Raw genomic sequence first — 20,915 nt, forward strand, 5'->3', positions numbered from 1 at the left:
CGGAGTCCTGGGAGGACGGTAATAGGAGGGTAGAAGATTTTTTCAGGTTCTCTGTTATTTCATCTTCCCGTCAGAGACACGACGAAGATTGACTGGAGGCTGCAGAGCCCACCGGAGGAACCGGGAATTCATACAGGGGGGACGTTCTGCAATACGTTCACCATACTGATTACAGAATAAATGGGGGAGCAGCATGTGGTGGGGGGGGGGTCAGCACTAAATACTGTGGGGGAGGGGGGGGGCACACTGAGCCCTGTCAATATTATTCCAGGTATTGATATAGTTCTGACAGTTTACACAGCACTTTACATACACCGTTCACCCATAACATTCTGACCACTGACAGGTAAGATTGATTATCTGGAGACAATGGCACATGAAAGTGGGTGGGATATATAAGGCAGAAAGTGAACATGTTGTCCCTGAAGTTGATGTGCTGAAAGAAGAAAAAATGGACAAGTGTAAGGATTTGAGGAACTGTGACAAGGATCAAATTGTAGTGTCTAGATGACTGGGTCAGAGCAACTCCAACACTGCAGCTCTTGTGGGATGTTCCTTGTCTGCAGTGGTCAGGACCGACCAAAAGTGGGACAGGGAAGGAGAATCGGCCAACTGGGGACAGGGTCCTGGGGGACCAAGGCTTATTGATGGAGGTGGGTGGAGGGAAGGCTCACTGATGGAAGTGGGAGAGAAGGCTCATCGATGGAAATGGGGAGGGAAGGATCGTTGATGGAGTTGGAAGAGAAGGCTCATTATTGGAGGTGGGGAGGGAAGGCTTATTGATGGAGGTGGGGAAGGAAGGCTCATTGATGGAGATGGGGGAGGGAAGGCTCATTATTGGAGATGGAGGAGGGAAGGTTCATTGATAGAGTTGGGGAGAGAAGGCTCATTGATGGAGTTAGGGAGGGAAGGCTCATTGATGGAGTTGGGGAGGGAAGGCTCATTGATGGTGGAGGGAAGGGAAGGCTCATTGATGGAGGTGGGAGGGAGGGCTCATTGATGTAGGTGGGAGGGAAGGCTCATTGATGGAGGTGGGGAGAGAAGGCTCATTGATGGAGGTGGGGAGTGAAGGCTCATTGAGGGAGGTGGGGAGGGAAGGCTCATTGATGGAGGTGGGGAGTGAAGGCTCATTGAGGGAGGTGGGGAGGGAAGGCTCATTGATGGGGGTGGGGAGGGAAGGCTCATTGATGGAATTGGGGAGGGAAGGCTCATTGATGGAGGTGGGGAGTGGAGGCTCATTGAGGGAGGTGGGGAGGGAAGGCTCATTGATGGGGGTGGGGAGGGAAGGCTCATTGATGGGGGTGAGGAGGGAAGGCTCATTGATGGTGGAGGGAAGGGAAGGCTCATTGATGGAGGTGGGAGGGAGGGCTCATTGATGTAGGTGGGGAGGGAAGGCTCATTGATGGGGGTGGGAAGGGAAGGCTCATTGATGGGGGTGGGGAGGGAAGGCTCATTGATGGGGGTGGGGAGGGGAGGCTCATTGATGGAGGTGGGGGAGGAAGGTTCATTAATGGAGGTAGGGAAGGAAGACTCATTGATAGAAGTGGGGAGGGGAGGGGAGGGGAGGGGAGGGGAGGGGAGGGGAGGGGAGGCTCATTGATGGAGTTGGGGAGGGAAGGCTCATTGATGGAGTTGGGGAGGGAAGGCTCATTGATGGTGGAGGGAAGGGAAGGCTCATTGATGGAGGTGGGAGGGAGGGCTAATTGATGTAGGTGGGAGGGAGGGCTCATTGATGGAGGTGGGGAGGGAAGGCTCATTGATGGAGTTGGGGAGAGAAGGCTCATTGATGGAGATGGGGGAGGGAAGGCTCATTGATGGAGGTGGGGAGTGAAGGCTCATTGAGGGAGGTGGGGAGGGAAGGCTCATTGATGGGGGTGGGGAGGGAAGGCTCATTGATGGAATTGGGGAGGGAAGGCTCATTGATGGAGGTGGGGAGTGGAGGCTCATTGAGGGAGGTGGGGAGGGAAGGCTCATTAATGGGGGTGGGGAGGGAAGGCTCATTGATGGTGGAGGGAAGGGAAGGCTCATTGATGGGGGTGGGGGAGGAAGGTTCATTAATGGAGGTAGGGAAGGAAGACTCATTGATAGAAGTGGGGAGGGGAGGGGAGGGGAGGGGAGGGGAGGCTCATTGATGGAGTTGGGAAGAGAAGGCTCATTGATGGAAGTGGGGAGGGGAGGGTGGGGGCTCATTGATGGAGGTGGGGAAGGAAGGTTCATTAATGTAGGTGGGGAGGGAAGACTCATTGATGGAAGTGGGAAGGGGAGGCTCATTGATGGAGGTGGGGAGGGAAGGCTCATTGATGGAGTTGTGGAGGAAAGGCTCATTGATGGAGGTGGGGAGGGAAGGATCATTGATGGAGGTGGAGAGGGAAGGCTCATTGATTGAGGTGGGGAGGGGAGGCTCACTGATGGAGGTGGAGAAGGAATGTTCATTGATGGAGGTGATGAATTTGGTCAGACAGTCAGTGGATGGACCCTGGGAAATGTTGGTGGTCAGGCACTGGGGGGCCCAAGCCTAAACCTATGTAAGGGGCCCCAACATTTCTGATGGCTGTCCTGCCATTCATTCATGAATGGTCGTGCAGCCTCAGCAAATCGCTGGTTGACAGAGTAACTAGAGCAGCAGGGTTCTTTGCCCTGGTGGAGAGAGACCCAGCCTGGAGGGGCTGTCTGCCCTACTGGGCTAGCTGCTGGGGCTTGCAGGAGGATGTTCATGATTCTAGCTCAGGGAGAGCTGAATGCTTACTGCTAAAGTGTGGAGAACAGTCAAGAGAAAGTCTGTTGAGGATCTTGCCTGGAGATTCATGGAGCAGGGTCCAGCTGACTCAGGGTTGTCTCCAGTGTGAGATACCCTGAAGCTGTGTTCTCATTTTCTGCTCCAGAGGCCTATCTGAAGAAGGTTAATTGTCACTTCAAAGAGTTCTTTGTTCAAAGTTGCACTAGACCTGGGTCTAACCTATACCCTATATATCCTAGTTTTTCTGAGCAATAAATCTCAAAAAGACTCTATCTGCCTGGTTGTTTGGTGCAGAGATTGAGAAGCTGCTTTGTGCCTAGCTGCTATGAATCCAATATATATATATACATTCCCATCAGTCCCTGCCCTCAAGGAGCTTCCCATCTAAGGTCCCTAACTCACATTCACACATACTAGGGCTAGGGTTGCCACCCGTCCAGGATTCACCCGGACATTTTGGGTTTTGTATTGTGTGTCCAGGTTTCAGACCACCTGAAACCAGGACACAATATTCAGAATAGACTGTGGCTCTCCAAGTAACTAAGTACCACAACCACCGAGTGCATAGGTGTGCACATGGGCCCCATCCCCATACATGGACAGGAGAGGAAAGGGGGCTTGATCAGCTCTTTCTCCACCTACCCCTACCCCTACACCTCTATCTGCCAACCCACACTACAGTCCCTGCCGTTCTGTGCCTCAGGAAAGGGATATGTGGGCTGGAAGTTTGAAGCTCAGCAACCGGTAGATACATCATGGAAGATTGTTGATGCCTGAGCCTTCATCCTTGGGTGAGTGAGCTCACCAGCCAATGTCTATGACTCCCCTCCCTCCCTTCTCTCTTCTGCCTCCAAGCAAATGAGTACTCTAAGGTAGGGGGGACTCAGATGTAAGGGGTGCTCTGTGGACTCTGATGTAAGGGGGGCTTTGGGAACCCTAATTTAAGGGGGAATGCTGAAAACTCTGATGTAAGAGCGAGATTTGGTGAGTAGAAGCCCTCTTACATCAGAATTCCCCTTTACACCAGAGTCCACAGTGTTCCCCCTTAAAAATTCAATGTTGCAGTGCGCGGCTAAAGTGTTTGGGTTTGGTTTGAAGAAAAGGTGGCTAAGGCCAATTTAAACTGGAGCCTGATAAACTCCCATCATGTCTTTGAAGTGTGGAAGGAAACCCAGGTAAACACAGGGAGAACATACAAACTCCAGGAAGGTCGTGTTGTTGTTGGGATTTGAACCGACAACCCCAGTGCTGCTAGGCGGAAGGGCTAACCCATAGGGAATAGAACCTGTGATAATACAGACAGCCCCATCAGGGGGTCATGCTACACATGGGGTAATGACTTTTCTCTGCATATCTGATGGCTGACGACAGGTACTTCTGTGTTGGGGGGGGGGGGGCAGTGGCGGCCTTTTCAAAAAAAGATTAAAAAAAGATAAAAAAAAATAGATTAAAAAAGAAATTCCATCTTTAGCCCACTAGGGGCGCCGGACTCATTGGTGGCTATGGGGGGGGGGGGGTTTCCACCCGGCAGGGGTGTCGATTGGCGGCCTTCTGGGGGGTCACCTGGGTGCAGAGCATTGCGCTCCGACACCCCCCTTTTGTGATGTCCTGGATCATGATTGGTCCAGACTCCAGCCTGGACCAATCATGATTCAGGAAATCCTTGCTGACCTCGTTGGGGGCGGTGCTAGTGCGTGCATCAGTCACTCACCGTCACTGCCCGGTCACCTTCCCGCCGCTGCAGAAGAGGACGGAGTCTCGAGGAGGGGAGAAGCCGCCGTTGGGACTGAAGAAGAAGCCGCCGCCAGGTAAGTGCATTGGTCTCAGGGGGAAGCCCACACTGCATTGAAGGGAGCATGCACGCTGGTCTCTGCATTGATTGGGGGGCATGCTGTGGCGCTCTGCATTGAATGGGGGCATGCTGTGGTGCTCTGCATTGATTGGGGGGCATGCTGTGGCACTCTGCATTGATTGGGGGGCATGCTGTGGCACTCTGCATTGATTGGGGGCACGCTGGTCTCTGCATTGATTGGGGGGCATGCTGTGGCGCTCTGCATTGATTGGGGGCACGCTGGTCTCTGCATTGATTGGGGGGCATGCTGTGGCGCTCTGCATTGATTGGGGGGCATGCTGTGGCGCTCTGCATTGATTGGGGGAATGCTGTGGTGCTCTGCATTGATTGGGGGGCATGCTGTGGCGCTCTGCATTGATTGGGGGAATGCTGTGGTGCTCTGCATTGATTGGGGGGCATGCTGTGGCGCTCTGCATTGATGGGGGGCATGCTGTGGCGCTCTGCATTGATTGGGGGAATGTTGTGGTGCTCTGCATTGATTGGGGGCATGCTGTGGCGCTCTGCATTGATTGGGGGCATGCTGTGGCGCTCTGCATTGATTGGGGGCATGCTGTGGTGCTCTGCATTGAAGGAGGCACGCTGTGGCACTCGTTTTTCTGTTTGCGCCCCCCAAAATTTTTGAGCACCAGCCGCCACTGGGGGGGGGGGGTTAGCGGGAGCAACTCCCATAGAGATGACTTGAACTCTATTGATATTGTCTTGTACCATACTGTCCCAATGTAGGCTTACAATCTTCAATAAAATCTTATTATAAAGAACATCAGGTGGCTTCCAAACTTTGTTCAGCCATAGAACAGCTTTGAATGGAGAGCTGACGCCACATAAACAAGGTATAATATTAGAATCGTGTCATTAAATTGTGAGTTCACCTTCCTGGAACGACTTCCCATGCGGTATAAGAATATAACCGGAGAGCGCCATAGTACATAGCGCATTGTGTGCATCGCCTTTGATTTTGCTCTTGTAAAGAAGTTTATATTTAAAATCAAAAGGCCGCCTGCCATTTATAAAAATACCGGCGTGATATACTTGTTTAGAAATCTGTCGCGCTGGGCTCCATGTATACAGAATGGAGGAAATTCCAATCCAACTCAAAACACGTTCTAGCTTTTATTTGTCTTACTTTATTAAAAAAAAAGCCGGCTGGAAAGCCATGGCTCCGGACTTTCCTCTGCGCTCGTTATTGTAAATAAATTCCGAGTTTTCTTTGACGTTACTTACAGGCGATTCGCACGGAGGCCCGTCTGCTCTTCGAGGTGCCCAGATTGCTCCAAGCCACACACTGACACCAATAGTCCTCGGAGCCGTGGTAGTCTTCCACCTGCTGTCGGGTGACGTTGATGAACACCTCTAGAGCCTTCAAACCTGGAGAAGAAGAAAAGAAAGATTGTACTGAGTTCTTTACCATCGGTTCTCATTAAATCTTTGTAGCATCATTAAATTCAAGTTACAGGTACCAGCTTATGGCTATATGAATATGTAAGGGGGGCTTTGTGGTTGGCTGGTTTTGGCACCAAAGCACGAGCCTCTCCCCTATCTCCAGCCCTGCTAGAAGAATGTCCCTCCTGCTGAGCAACGCTGTATCTTGGCCTAGACTGATAAGGCCCAGGCCTAGGGTGGCACTTTCCAGGGGGGCGTCACCAAAAGATGCCCCTTGGTCTTATAAGGGTGGACTGGGTCAGGAGTAAAATCTGTCTGGCGCCCCCAAAAAGTCCCATATCATACATGGGAGGTCATTGTATATATAATATTTGGGGGTCATTGTATATATATAACAATGGGGGTCAGTGTGTATATATAATATATGGGAGTCAGTGTATATATACTATATTGGGGTTCAGTGTATAAATAATACATGGGGTGATGGGGAGGATCAGTGTAATTATAACACATAGGGGTCAATGTATATATAATATATCAGGGGTCAGTGTATATATAATATATTGGGGTTCAGTGTATATATAATACATGGGGTGATGGGGAGGATCAGTGTATATATAACACATAGGGGTCAATGTATATATAATATATGGGGGGTCAGTGTATATATAATATATCCGGGGTCAGTGTATATATAATACATGGTGTGATGGGGAGGATCAGTGTATATATAATACATAGGGGTCAATGTATATATAATATATCCGGGTCAGTGTATATATAATATATTGGGGGTCGGTGTATATATAATACATGGGGTGATGGGGAGGATCAGTGTATATATAATACATAGGGGTCAATGTATATATAATATATCCGGGGTCAGTGTATATATAATACATAGGGGTCAATGTATATATAATATATTGGGGGTCAGTGTATATATAATATATTGGGGGTCAGTGTATATATAATACATGGTGTGATGGGGAGGATCAGTGTATATATAATACATAGGGGTCAATGTATATATAATATATCCGGGGTCAGTGTATATATAATATATGGGGGGTCAGTGTATATATAATACATGGGGTGATGGGGAGGATCAGTGTATATATAACACATAGGGGTCAATGTATATATAATATATCGGGGGTCAGTGTATATATAATATATGGGGGTCAATGTATATATATATAATATATCGGGGTTCAGTGTATATATATAATACATGGGGTGATGGGGAGGATCAGTGTATATATAATACATAGGGGTCAATATATATATAATATATTGGGGGTCAGTGTATATATAATACATGGGGTGATGGGGAGGATCAGTGTATATATAACACATAGAGGTCAATGTATATATAATATATGGGGGGTCAGTGTATATATAACACATAGGGGTCAATGTTTATATAATATATCGGGGGTCAGTGTATAAATAATACATGGGGTGATGGAGAGGCAGTGAATAATAAATGGGGGGGGGTCAGGGGGCTGTCCACCAGTCTGCCTGCCTGCAAGGAGAACTGGGGGCTTCAATAATATTAACAGATGAAGGGGTGTATCCTAAACAGGAAGGGGTGGGACAAATTTAGATGGGGGCGTCCAATTTTAGTCTTGCCTAGGGCAGCACAAAACCAAAATACACCCCTGCTGCTGAACCTTCCGCCATCTTATGCCCTCTCCATGCCATTGGCCTCTACAAGACATTCCTGGCCATAGATCTTTATATGCTGAAGAAGGAATGTCCATTCAATAAAGAGGTCCAATGCACTTGTTGTTAATGAAACGGCATTGCAGTCACATCACAAGGACACTCTGTACCTTCCGCAGTCACATCACAAGGACATACCTTGACATTATACAGTCAATCACATATAGCGGATGGTGCGCAGCAGTCACAGGTGAAAGCAGGTGCAGCACTTTATCAGCCATCTCCCTAGAGTCTCTTCTCTGCCCTGGGTCATAGTACTTTTAGGACTGTGCTGTCTGCAGTCACCTCCTCCTCAGGTACTCCTCTCCCGGGACTCTCCAGGGAGGCAGCCTTACACAGGGAACTCTTGGCCTGGCCTAATAGGCCTTTTGCAATCCACCCTAACCCCCACCTTTATAAGGGACGTAATGATTACCGCTGGCTTCTTACAGATACAGGTCCACTCCAACCTGCCTCCAGCCCTGTGCTGAGCCTACCCAACCTGCCTCCAGCCTTGTGCTGGGCCTACCCAACCTGCCTCCAGCCCTGTGCTGGGCCTATATGTCCTGGTTAAATCTGCATAGGTGTGGGGAGTTTGGCTCCTATGCCCTGTTAGAGTGGGTGCTCCTCCCACTCTGGCTTAGATGTGGGTGCTAACTCACCCCTGACATCGCTGGGTGAGGGCTCTATCTAAAAGAGGCCTAACACCTGGTGTCACTATCTGCTATACCAGACACTATTCTGGTAGAGAGCCCCCTAATGGCGAAGTGGCTAATTGCACCTGCCTACCCTCAAATCTATATTTCACTCATCTCTTCTCTGCCAAAGGCGTGCCGCAGAAGGAGGCAGAGGTAGTTAGAAGGCCGAATCTGAAATTTGATTCAATTCTACAAACTTGTTCGAGTCATTTCCACAATTGAGAATTCAAACTCCCCTCTAACTTTCTATTTTCCTATTATCAGATTTGTCATGCAGTCCACGCACCTCCCCCCATCTCTAGATCCAGGTCCTAAAGGCCCGACTCAAATGGTCCCAGCCTGCTCTTCAACTCACTGACCAAGACTGGAAGGAGTTTGAAGAAACCTATAAGCAGGGCCGGTGCTACCACTAGGCAAACTAGGCAGCCGCCTAGGGCGCACTGCCACCTAGGGCGCAGCCATGGCCAGTGCCACTTTCCTCTCTTGTCACCTCCTCATCCCTGGTGGATGTCACATCTATAGGGGGGGGGGCAGTGTGTACAGGAAAGGGGTGTAGGGTTAAAGGGGGGCGGTGTGTATAGGAATGGGGGTGTAGGGTTAAAGGGGGTGTAGCATTAAAGGGGGGCAGTGTGTGCAGGATGGGGGTGTAGCACTAAAGGAGGGAAGCGTGTGCAGGAAGGGGGTGTAGCGTTAAAGTGTGGGGCAGTGTGTGCAGGAAGGGGGTGTAGCGTTAAAGTGGGGCAGTGTGTACAGGATGGGAGGTGTAGGGTTAAAGCAGGGCAGTGTGTACAGGAAGGGGGTGTAGGGTTAAAGGGGGGGGGCATTATTTGCAGGAAGGGGAGCAATAAGTACAGTTTTTATTTTGGAGGGGGGAGGGGAGGGTGCACGTAGCTGGTCTTGCCTAGGGTGCAAAATAATTAAGCACCGGCCCTGCCTATAAGAGTTCAGAGATTTCCTCTGGGGACAAAGTGGTAGAACTGAAATGATTTCATTGTAGTCATTTTACCCCTCTTAGGTTTTATAAAATGGGCCGACGCCCCACTGCTGTTGGTTTCCGGGCATGCGCAGACAATGCCGACTTCCTCCATTGTTTTTGGACCTGTCAAAATGTTCAGAACTTTTGGCCAACGACAGCCAAGAGTCAACAGCTTTATCTCCTCAGCTCTGGGACTTCCCAATATTTTACACCCCAATAATTGCCTATTTTTGTTCCTGGGGTGAAACGCAGTTTTGGCACCTCCGGCACTGAATATATGTAATGGAAAGGGGTGTCGAGGTGTCCTGGAGGGTCTTATGATGCTGACTCCTGAGGGATTCATGGTTGCGGTGGGAAATCTATTGTTGTGGGGATCTACTGTTGCTGGTGGAGGATCTATTGTTGCTGAGGGGTTCTTATGCTGCTGGGGAATCTACTGCTGAAGAAGGGGTCTATTGCTGCTGACTGTTGGGAGATCTGTGTTTTCTGGCAGGGGTCTATTGCTGAAGTGGATCTATTTATGCCGGGGGAGAATTATTTTGGGGGGGTCTATTGTGGCTGGGGATGATATATTGTTTCTGGGGGGTTCTTATGCTGCTGTTAAGGTAGGGGTATATTGCTGCTGACTGCTGGGAGATCTATTGTTTCTGGCAGGGGTCTATTGCTGAGGTGGATCTATTTATGCTGGGGGAGTATTTTGTTTTGGGGGTCTATTGTTGCTGGGGTGTTCTACTGTTGAGGGAGGGGTCTATTGCTGCTGGCTAATGGGAGATCTATTGTTTCTGGCAGGGGTCCATTGCTGAGATGGATCTGTTTATGCTGGGGGAGTATTTTGTTTTTGGGGGGTCTATTGTTGCTGGTGAGGATCTGTTGTTGCTGGGAGGTTTCCTATGCTGCTGAGGGATCTGCTGTTGAGGGCGGGCGCTATTGCTGCTGGCTAGTGGGAGATCTATTGTTTCTGGCAGGGGTCCATTGCTGAGATGGATCTATTTATGCTGGTGGAGTATTTTGTTTTGGGGGCCTTTTGTTGCTGGGGTGTTCTACTGTTGAGGGAGGGGTCTATTGCTGCTGGCTAATGGGAGATCTATTGTTTCTGGCAGGGGTCCATTGCTGAGATGGATCTGTTTATGCTGGGGGAGTATTTTGTTTTTGGGGGGGGGTCTGTTGTTGCTGGTGAGGATCTGTTATTGCTGGGAGGGTTCCTATGTTGCTGAGGGATCTGCTGTTGAGGTAGGGGTCTATTGCTGCTGGCTGCTGGGAGATCTAATGTTTATGGCAGGGGTCCATTGCTGAGATGGATCTATTTATGCTGGGGGAGTATTTTGTTTTTGGGGGGTCTTTTGTTGCTGGGAGGGTTTCTATTCTGCTGAGGGATCTGCTGTTGAGGGCGGGTGCTATTGCTGCTGGCTAATGGGAGATCTATTGTTTCTGGCAGGGGTCTATTGCTGAGGTGGATCTATTTATGCTGGTGGAGTATTTTGTTTTGGGGGCCTTTTGTTGCTGGGGTGTTCTACTGTTGAGGGAGGGGTCTATTGCTTCTGGCTAATGGGAGATCTATTGTTTCTGGCAGGGGTCCATTGCTGAGATGGATCTGTTTATGATGGGGGAGTATTTTGTTTTTGTGGGGTCTGTTGTTGCTGGGAGGGTTTCTATGGTGCTGAGGGATCTGCTGTTGAGGGAGGGGTCTATTGCTGCTGGCTGCTGGGAGATCTACTGTTTCTGGCAGGGGTCCATTGCTGAGATGGATCTGTTTATGCTGGGGGAGTATTTTGTTTTTGGGGGGGGGGGGGGGGTCTGTTGTTGCTGGTGAGGATCTGTTATTGCTGGGAGGGTTCCTATGTTGCTGAGGGATCTGCTGTTGAGGTAGGGGTCTATTGCTGCTGGCTGCTGGGAGATCTAATGTTTATGGCAGGGGTCCATTGCTGAGGTGGATCTATTTATGCTGGGGGAGTATTTTGTTTTGGGGGATCTATTGTTTCTAGAGGGGATCTATTGTTGCTTTCTGCTATCTCCCCTCATACAGGGTGACTGGTCTTATCTCCACCCCCTCCTCTAGTTTTCGGCAGGCAGCCATCAGTGGGTGGAGTGATGGGCCCCTCCCACAGTTGCACAGGCTATGCACAGCACAGCGATGATGTCACTGCTACTTTTGCAAGGTCATATCTGGGTTTCCAATTGAATTTGGTACACAGAAGGTGGATTTCTATCCTTTGCGGCTGCCGCGGCATAGGTTTGAATGAAAGTGTAGCCGGAGTTCAGCTTTAATCCCGGTGATACATAGATGACATGGGCCGAGAAGGATGGGGGTCGGCGCGTGCACGCGGCGACGCTGCAAAGGACGGTAAAATGAAAACATAAATAGGAAATCCAGATGGGCGCGAGGTGCGCAGAGGAATAATTGAGGATTACTATGGATACATTGTAATTGCAGAGTGAAATAAAACACGGATGAGATTTAATTACATCTCTGTGAGAAGAAACAGATTCCGGCGGCGTGCGATTGTCTGTTTGTGGCGTCTTTTATGGCTGCGGAATCTGTTCCCATGTCTGGAACTGTGAATCACCACTGAGGCTCAGGACTACGGGGACAGAAATTTAAGGGGGGCTGCGGGCCCCTCATTGGTTATAGACAGTGCCTTGAAAAAGTATTCACACCCCTTGAAATTTTCCACATTTTGTCAAAAAATGTAAATGTATTTTATTGGGATTTTATGTGATAGACCAGGAGGACTTCAAACTACGGCCCTCCAGTAGTTCAAGAACTACAATTCCCATCATGCCCAGTCATGTCTGTGAATGTCAGAGTTTTACAATGCCTCATGGGAGATGTAGTTCTGCAACAGCTGGAGGGCCGTAGTTTGAGGATCCCTGTGATAGACCGACACAAAGTGGCCATAATTGTGAAGTGGAAGGAAAATGATAAATGATACAAATAAATCTGTGAAAAGTGTGGCTGCATTTGTATTCACCCCCCTTTACTCTGATACCCCTAACTAAAATCTAGTGGAACCAATTGCCTTCAGAAGTCACCTAGTTAGTAAATAGAGTCCCCCTGTGTGTAATGTAATCTCAGTATAAATACAGCTGTTCTGTGAAGCCCTCAGAGGTTTGTTAGAGAACCTTAGTGAACAAACAGCATCATGAAGGCCAAGGAACACAGCAGACAGGTCAGGGATAAAGTTGTGGAGAAGTGTAAAGCAGGGTTAGGTTATAAAAAATCTCCCAAGCTTTGACCATCTCACGGATCGCTGTTCAATCCATCATGGGAAAATGGAAAGAGTATGGCACAACTGCAACCCTACCAAGACATGGCCGTCCACCTAAACTGACCGGCTGGGCAAGGAGAGCATTCATCAGAGAAGCAGCCAAGAGGCCCATGGGAACTCTGGAGGAGCTGCAGAGATCCACAGCTCAGGTGGGAGAATCTGTCCACAGGACAACTATTAGTCGTGTGCTCCACAAATCTGCCCTTTATGGAAGAGTGAGAAGAAGAAAGCCATTGGTGGAAGAAAGCCATAAGAAGTCCTGTTTGCAGTTTGGGAGGAGCCATGTGGGGGACACAGCAAACATGTGGAAGAAGGAGCTCTGCTCAGAGGAGACCAAAACTCAACTTTTTGGTCTATGTGTGGGGGAAAACTAACACTGCACATTACCCTGAACACACCATCCCCACTGTGAAACATGGTGGTGGCAGCATCATGGTGTGGGGATGCTTTTCTTCAGTAGGGACAGGGAAGCTGGTCAGAGTTGATGGGAAGATGGGTGGAGACAAATACAGGACAATCTTAGAAGAAAAGACTTGAGACTGGGGCGGAGGTTCTCCTTCCAGCAGGACAACGACCCGAAACATCCAGCCAGAGCTACAATGGAATGGTTTCATGTGTTAGAATGGCCCAGTCACAGTCCAGACCTAAATCACATTGAGAATCTGTGGCAAGACTTTCCATCCAATCTGACAGAGCTTGAGATATTCTGCAAAGAAGAATGGGCAGAAATGTCCTCTCTAGATGTACAAAGCTGGTAGAGACATCCCCAAAAAGACTATCAGCTGTAATTGCAGGGAAAGGCGGTTCTACAAAGTATTGACTCCGGGGGGTGAATACAAATGCAGCCACACTTTTCACAGATTTATTTGTATCATTTATCATTTTCCTTCCACTTTTATGGCCACTTTGTGTCGGTCTATCACATAAAATCCCAATAAAATACATTTATGTGTTTGGTTGTAACATGAGAAAATGTGGGAAATTTCAAGGGGTGTGAATACTTTTTCAATGCACTGTACAGCAAGGATTGTGACCTGGTTATATAGAGGTGACATTTATTATAGGAGAAGAAATTCTGCAACCAAAAAATAAAAAACTGCAGCACAGTGCGGTTATGGCTAGTTCAGGGGTGGGGAACCTGCGGCCCGCACAATCGTTGCCTACGCCCCCCGTGTCGCTGAGCTGTCAGAAGGAGCAGAAAAGGGAAGACCCGGGGCGCAGAGCAGTGCGCCCCAAGCCCACCAATTTGTGTGACATTAGCGAATAAAAATTCGCTATTGTCACACGAATCCTCCTCCTGGCCAATCAGGAAGCGGGACCCACTTCCTGATTGGCCGAAAGGCAAACCCCATGCCATTGGCCAAGGAGGAGGCAGGAGGACTCAGGACTCGAGGAGACGCGGGGACTGAAGAGAAGTTCACTCTGCACTGAAAGGGGGCACGGCACGCTGTGGTCAGTCTGCATTGAAAGGGGGCAATTTTTAAGTTGATCATTTTGTACGGCCCCCGAATGATGTTTCAAAAAATCCAAATGGCCCTTGGCAGAAAAAAGGTTCCCCACCCCGGGTCTAGGTGAATGGCATGAGGTGTATGGAGACATCTAGTGACATTGTATGGGACTCATTCTGGTTGACTGGTAGGAGGTTTATGAAGACATATTGTGGGGCTCAGCCCAGTTTACTGGCAGGAGGGGTATGGAGACATCGGGTAACACTGTAACGGACACACTTTAGTTGACTGGCAGGAGACAGAGACGTTGTATGGGGCCTTCAGAGAGTTCCAACATCTTCCTGCATGGTCCAGCCTCCTCACCGACCGAGACTGAGCCTCCTATCCAGATCTTGGCTCTCTCCCTGGACACTCACTAGCACAGAGAGAGTTGGAAACTGCCACATCTCCCGTCCATGTTCTTGGGTGCCAACGCTGCATCTCCATAGAAACAGTGCAGCCTCACCGAGTGAAAACAAAGATAAAAAATATGTGAAAACGAATGCAGCCACCATATGGAAGTACATGTAGCCTGCTATATATTTTTGTTGGGGGGGGGGGGGGTAGATACACTGCAACTGAATTGAGACCAAGATGGCTTCTGGGAGGTTGTGTGTTTGCATGTGCGTATGTAAATGAGCTTCTGATTGAGTAAAACGCGTAAGTCTAGCAGGTGAATTTTTCCCGTATTGGATGTTTTTTTTTTTTTTTTAAATATTCTGGACCTTTGGAAGTTGAGTGGCTCCATCCTTGTTTATTTTCGATATCAGTGGATCATGGACCGTGTTGGAGCCTGCTTCCTTCGGTTGTGTGAGGGGAGCCTTAAACAGTAGGGATGATTTGCATTTTGCGTGTTTGTGTGCACGTGCTTGCCTTTACATGTGTGTATGTGCACGTGCTTGCCTTTACATGTGTGTATGTGCACGTGCTTGGCTTTACATGTGTGTATGTGCACGTGCTTGCCTTTACATGTGTGTATGTGCACGTGCTTGCCTTTACATGTGTGTATGTGCACGTGCTTGCCTTTACATGTGTGTATGTGCACGTGCTTGGCTTTACATGTGTGTATGTGCACGTGCTTGCCTTTACATGTGTGTATGTGCACGTGCTTGCCTTTACATGTGTGTATGTGCACGTGCTTGCCTTTACATGTGTGTATGTGCACGTGCATGCCTTTACATGTGTGTATGTGCACGTGCTTGCCTTTACATGTGTGTATGTGCACGTGCTTGCCTTTACATGTGTGTATGTGCATGTGCATGCCTTTACATGTGTGTATGTGCACGTGCATGCCTTTACATGTGTGTATGTGCACGTGCTTGCCTTTACATGTGTGTATGTGCACGTGCTTGCCTTTACATGTGTGTATGTGCACGTGCTTGCCTTTACATGTGTGTATGTGCACGTGCTTGCCTTTACATGTGTGTATGTGCACGTGCTTGCCTTTACATATGTGTATGTGCACGTGCTTGCCTTTACATGTGTGTATGTGCATGTGCATGCCTTTACATGTGTGTATGTGCACGTGCATGCCTTTACATGTGTGTATGTGCACGTGCTTGCCTTTACATGTGTGTATGTGCACGTGCTTGCCTTTACATGTGTGTATGTGCACGTGCTTGCCTTTACATGTGTGTATGTGCACGTGCTTGCCTTTACATATGTGTATGTGCACGTGCTTGCCTTTACATGTGTGTATGTGCACGTGCATGCCTTTACATGTGTGTATGTGCACGTGCATGCGTGCACATATGTGCTTCTTGGGTGCAGAGATTTATGAGTTTGGGGATTTCACCTTTCCACTATTCCAGTAAGGATGAGTATTATGGAAGCCGCCTTGCAGCAAGGTACATATTACATACGGATCGGTTTAATAAACTCAGCCCGTGTTTCTGTTTAATCCCTCCGCAGCACGCGGCCCCCGCAGCCCCTCCAGCAGTTGAAGGGATGAGCGATGGATGATAAGGCATCGGCGCTGTACCTGGAAAAGCCAGACTTTATCTGGTGTGTGGACACCAACCTTGCTTGGCCTAAACTCAGTGTTTAATAGTCACATAGCTTCTTCCAAACATATGTTCCCATAATCCCCTTATCTCCTGCTCATTATCGCTGCTTTGAAATGTCCATCAGCAGGCGCGTGCTGCGGCTTCTCTTGCCAAATGTGTTTTCCTCCTTTGCACCTGGCTGGGGCTGGGAAAGGCGCGGGGATGATAAATGGTGCGTTGTCTCCCATCCTCGCAGCAGTTTACAAGGCTGGCTGAATACGAGTTTGTGCATGTTAATGCTGGGAGCGCTGGGAGAACGCATTTGCAGCAAGAACACTGTATTAGTGGAGATGAGGAGTGTGCGGCGCGCGCCTTTATCCCACTGGGTGCAAAATGGCCTTGGCCTTCCTCCTGCTACATTATGCATTCCATTTTGTTATCCCTCGAAAATCCCTCATACAGTGCAGGAATGCCTCCATTACTGCCTCGGAGTCAGGCGAGCCGAGCGTTCCGCCAATTTGTTGCAGTCTATAATACATGCAGAAATGTACAGCGTGATGGCAACCTGCCCGGGCATTGCTTCAGTCACACATGAGCAGTATGTCTTATGGAAGATCTCACATCGGCTTCAAAGAAAAGGTATCATTAAAATATTATTTTCACTGTTCTCTTCCCTATGGGACAATGTACATGGAGAACTTTGTCCCATGTTGCTAGGTACATCCTATGCCTAGTTATGAGGTCAGACTAGGCACTCCTCTTCCCCTCCCACCCTAACCCGGGCCTGGCCGTTCGACAATATAGCAAGGAAAAGTGTAGTCAGGTGCAGTTAGCTACTCTGCCACTAGGTGGCTCTGTTCCAAAATAGTATCTGGTTACCGCAGACAGTCTCATCAGGTGCTGGCCCCCTTTTAGTCAGAGCCCTCCTGTAGTGACATCATGGGTGAGTCAGTGCCCCCATATAAGCCAGTTTGGGAGGAGCCACAGTGCAGTTAGGGCTTGGGAGCAAAATACCCCACATTCGAGTCGATTTAGCCAGCAAGTGTAGGCCCTGGACAGGGCTGGAGGCCAAGGAGAGGTAGATCTGCACCCAGGAGTGCTAGGGCCCTTTTAGTCATTGCCCTCCTGTAGTGACATCATGGGTGAGTTATTGCCACCCATATAAGCCAGTTTGGGAGGAGCCCCAGTGCAGTTGGGGGCATGGGAGCCAAATACCCCTAATTGGAGTAGATTTAGCCAGCAAGTGTAGATCCTGGACAGGGCTGGAGGCCAAGGAGAGGTAGATCTGCACCCAGAGGTGCTAGGGCCCTTTTAGTCAGAGCCCTCCTGTAGTGACATCATGGGTGAGTCATTGCCCCAATATAAGCCAGTTTGGGAGAAGCCCCAGTGCAGTTAGGGCTTGGGAGCAAAATACCCCACATTCGAGTAGATTTAGCCAGCAAGTGTAGGCCCTGGACAGGGCTGGAGGCCAGGGAGAGGTAGATCTGCACCCAGGAGTGCTAGGCCCCTTTTAGTCATTGCCCTCCTGTAGTGACATTATGGGTGAGTCATTGCCCCAATATAAGCCAGTTTGGGAGAAGCCCCAGTGCAGTTAGGGCTTGGGAGCAAAATACCCCACATTCAAGTAGATTTAGCCAGCAAGTGTAGACCCTGGACAGGGCTGGAGGCCAATGAGAGGTAGATCTGCACCCAGAGGTGTAAGGGCCCTTTTAGACAGAGCCCTCCTGTAGTGACATTATGGGTGAGCCATTGCCCCAATATAAGCCAGTTTAGGAGGAGCCCCAGTGCAGTTGGGGCATGGGAGCCAAATACCCCACATTCAAGCCAATTTAGCCAGTAAGTGTAGGCCCTGGACAGGGCTGGAGGCCAGGGAGAGGTAGATCTGCACCCAGGAGTGCTAGGCCCCTTTTAGTCATTGCCCTCCTGTAGTGACATTGCCCCCATATAAGCCCGTTTGGGAGGAGTCCCAGTGCAGTTGGGGCTTGGGAGCCAAATACCCCACATTTGAGTAGATTTAGCCAGCAAGGTAGGCCCTGGACAGGGCTGGAAGCCAGGTAGAGGTAGATCTGCACCCAGAAGAGCCGGCTGTGGACTTTCTGACCTTTATGGAGGTGGGGGCTAGGGCAGGTTGTGAAAGGCCAGGCCAACAGTACCCTGAGTGAGGCTCTTCCCCTAGAGGGTCCCAGGAGAGGTGTACCCATGGAGGAGGCAATTGAAGAGATCTCATCTCAGTAAATCCTAATGACTCCCGGTGGAGAGAGACCGTTAAGGGAAGATGGCTTATTTAAAGCACTGCATGATGCTTTCACATGAGATGACTGCGGACGTCCACTAAATGTGATTGACTGTATACTGTCAAGTGACCCCGTGTGATGGGACTCTTTATATTATTTTCCAAGTACTGCCAGTAAAGTGCAGAAACTATTTCTGTGTGGACATTCCTTCCTTTGGGGATTTAAAAGTCGGTAGGAGGTCTCTCCGGCGTGGAGTGGGAACAAGATGGCCGCAGGTACAGCCTCAGCAGGAGGGTCGCTGTTCTAGTAAGAAGAGGAGCGGGGAGGAGACTTCTGTCTTTGGCGCTAACTTCTAGCCAATCGCAAGCCCTTTTCACACTTCACCTTGAGCAAGGGCAAATGATTCATGCAGCATTTATTTCCTGTAATCCCATAGCTGCCCCGGATTTGGAGGGACTGTCCCGGATTTGGAGGGACTGTCCTGGATTTGGAGGGACTGTCCCGGATTTGGAACAGAGCCCTTCTGTCCCTCTTTCCTCCTCATTTGTCCCTCATTTTGGTCTAAACTATAGAGTTGCAATATTTATCTCCCAGTGCTAAACCTTTCATCACATTTCTAAATTGCTGCATTTGTAAATTCCAAAAGCCAATATAAAGGAATAATAACGGTAAAGAAAAAGCATTTGTGAGTTTATCAAATCTTTTTTTTTTTTTTTGCATAATTCTCCTTTGACCACTTGTCGACCAGCCGCCGCACTTATACTGCGGGAGGTGGGCTCTATTACGCGAAACGACGTACCTGTAACTTCAGAAGGGAAGGACTCCTCCTACTATACACAGAAATAAGAAGGGAAGGTCTCCTCCTACTATACACAGAAATCAGAAGGGAAGGACTCCTCCTACTATACACAGAAATCAGAAGGGAAGGACTCCTCCTACTATACACAGAAATCAGAAGGGAAGGACTCCTCCTACTATACACAGAAATCAGAAGGGAAGGACTCCTCCTACTATACACAGAAATCAGAAGGGTAGGACTCCTCCTACTATACACAGAAATCAGAAGGGAAGGACTCCTCCTACTATACACAGAAATCAGAAGGAAAGGACTCCTCCTACTATACACAGAAATCAGAAGGGAAGGACTTCTCCTACTATACACAGAAATCAGAAGGGAAGGACTCCTCCTACTATACACAGAAATCAGAAGGAAAGGACTCCTCCTACTATACACAGAAATCAGAAGGGAAGGACTTCTCCTACTATACACAGAAATCAGAAGGAAAGGACTCCTCCTACTATACACAGAAATCAGAAGGGAAGGACTCCTCCAACAATGGCACTTGTTTGTACAGTTACTTAAACATAGTGCTCACTGTGTCATAAAAATATATAAAAGTCACACTTACATGTTAAGCAGAGTGACATATAACGTCTCAGAGCGCGGCTCACCTTACAAGCTAACAGCACAACATACGCCACACAATGGCAGCTGCTGAGAGAAAACACAACTGACCACTCTGGAGACACCAAATGTACAACCCAGATGCTTTTACACGAGTTTACCAGTCAGGTGTTCTTTTTTCTGTCAAAACGCTGCTACCAGGAGGAGGAGGTGTCTAAGAGCGATGGCCAAACCCCCTGTCCTAATAAATATATTATTTATGATTAGTCATATATACATTTTATGTCTGTTTGGATGTTATTGCTGTCCTCCATTCCCAACCTCTTCACCAGTTCTTGTATGTCGTCTAGTTCTGGTCACCAATCCTCAGGAAGGATGTGCTGGAACTGGAGAGAGTCGAAAGGAGGGCAACAAAACGAATAAGAGTGCTGAAGGACCTTATGGGGGATGGAGGAGCTCAGTTATGGGGATGGAGGAGCTCAGTTATGGGGGATAGAGGACCTCAGTTATGGGGGATGGAGGAGCTCAGTTATGGGGGATGGAGGAGCTCAGTTATGGGGGATGGAGGAGCTCAGTTATGGGGGATAGAGGACCTCAGTTATGGGGGATGGAGGACCTCAGTTATGAGGGATGGAGGGCCTCAGTTACGGGTGAAGGAGGACCTCAGTTGTGGAGGATGGAGCATGAAGGAGCTCAGTTATGGGAGATGAAGGAGCTCAGTTATGGGAGATGAAGGACCTCAGTTATGGGGGGTGGAGGAGCTTTGCTATGGGGGATGAAGGAGTTTAGTTATGGGGGATGGAGGACCTCAGTTATGGGGGGTGGCAGTGCTCAGTTATGGGGGATGGCAGAGCTTGGTAATGGAGACTGGAGGAGCTCTGTTTTGGGGGATGGAGGACCTCAGTTATGGGGGTTGGCGGAGCTCAGTTATGGGGGATGGTGGAGCTTGGTTATGGTGGATGGAGGACCTTAGTTATGGGGGATGGAGGTGCTCAATTATGTGGGAAGATGGAGCTCAGTTATGTGGGAATGGAGGAGCTCAGGTATGGGGAATGGAGGTCCTCAGTTATAGGGGATGGGGGACTTTAGTTATGGGTGATGCAGAGTTCTCAGTTATGAGGGATGGAGGGCCTCAGTTACGGGTGATGGAGGACCTCAGTTGTGGAGGATGGAGGAGCTCAGTTATGG

At 49.1% G+C, this 20,915-nt stretch overlaps 1 protein-coding gene across 1 annotated transcript in view; it reads right to left on the reverse strand.

Moving 5' to 3' along the window:
- Positions 1–20,915, reverse strand: part of UNC5D (unc-5 netrin receptor D) — a 991,829-nt gene that overhangs the window by 591,040 nt on the left and 379,874 nt on the right. Inside the window, exon 3 of the mRNA XM_082253174.1 lies at positions 5,811–5,954. Coding sequence (XP_082109300.1) covers positions 5,811–5,954 — 144 coding nt within the window. The remainder of the gene's footprint in view (positions 1–5,810; positions 5,955–20,915) is intronic.

This window comes from Pelophylax lessonae (genome assembly GCF_965119305.1).
Source record: "Pelophylax lessonae genome assembly, chromosome: 4".
Taxonomy (NCBI): domain Eukaryota; kingdom Metazoa; phylum Chordata; class Amphibia; order Anura; family Ranidae; genus Pelophylax; species Pelophylax lessonae.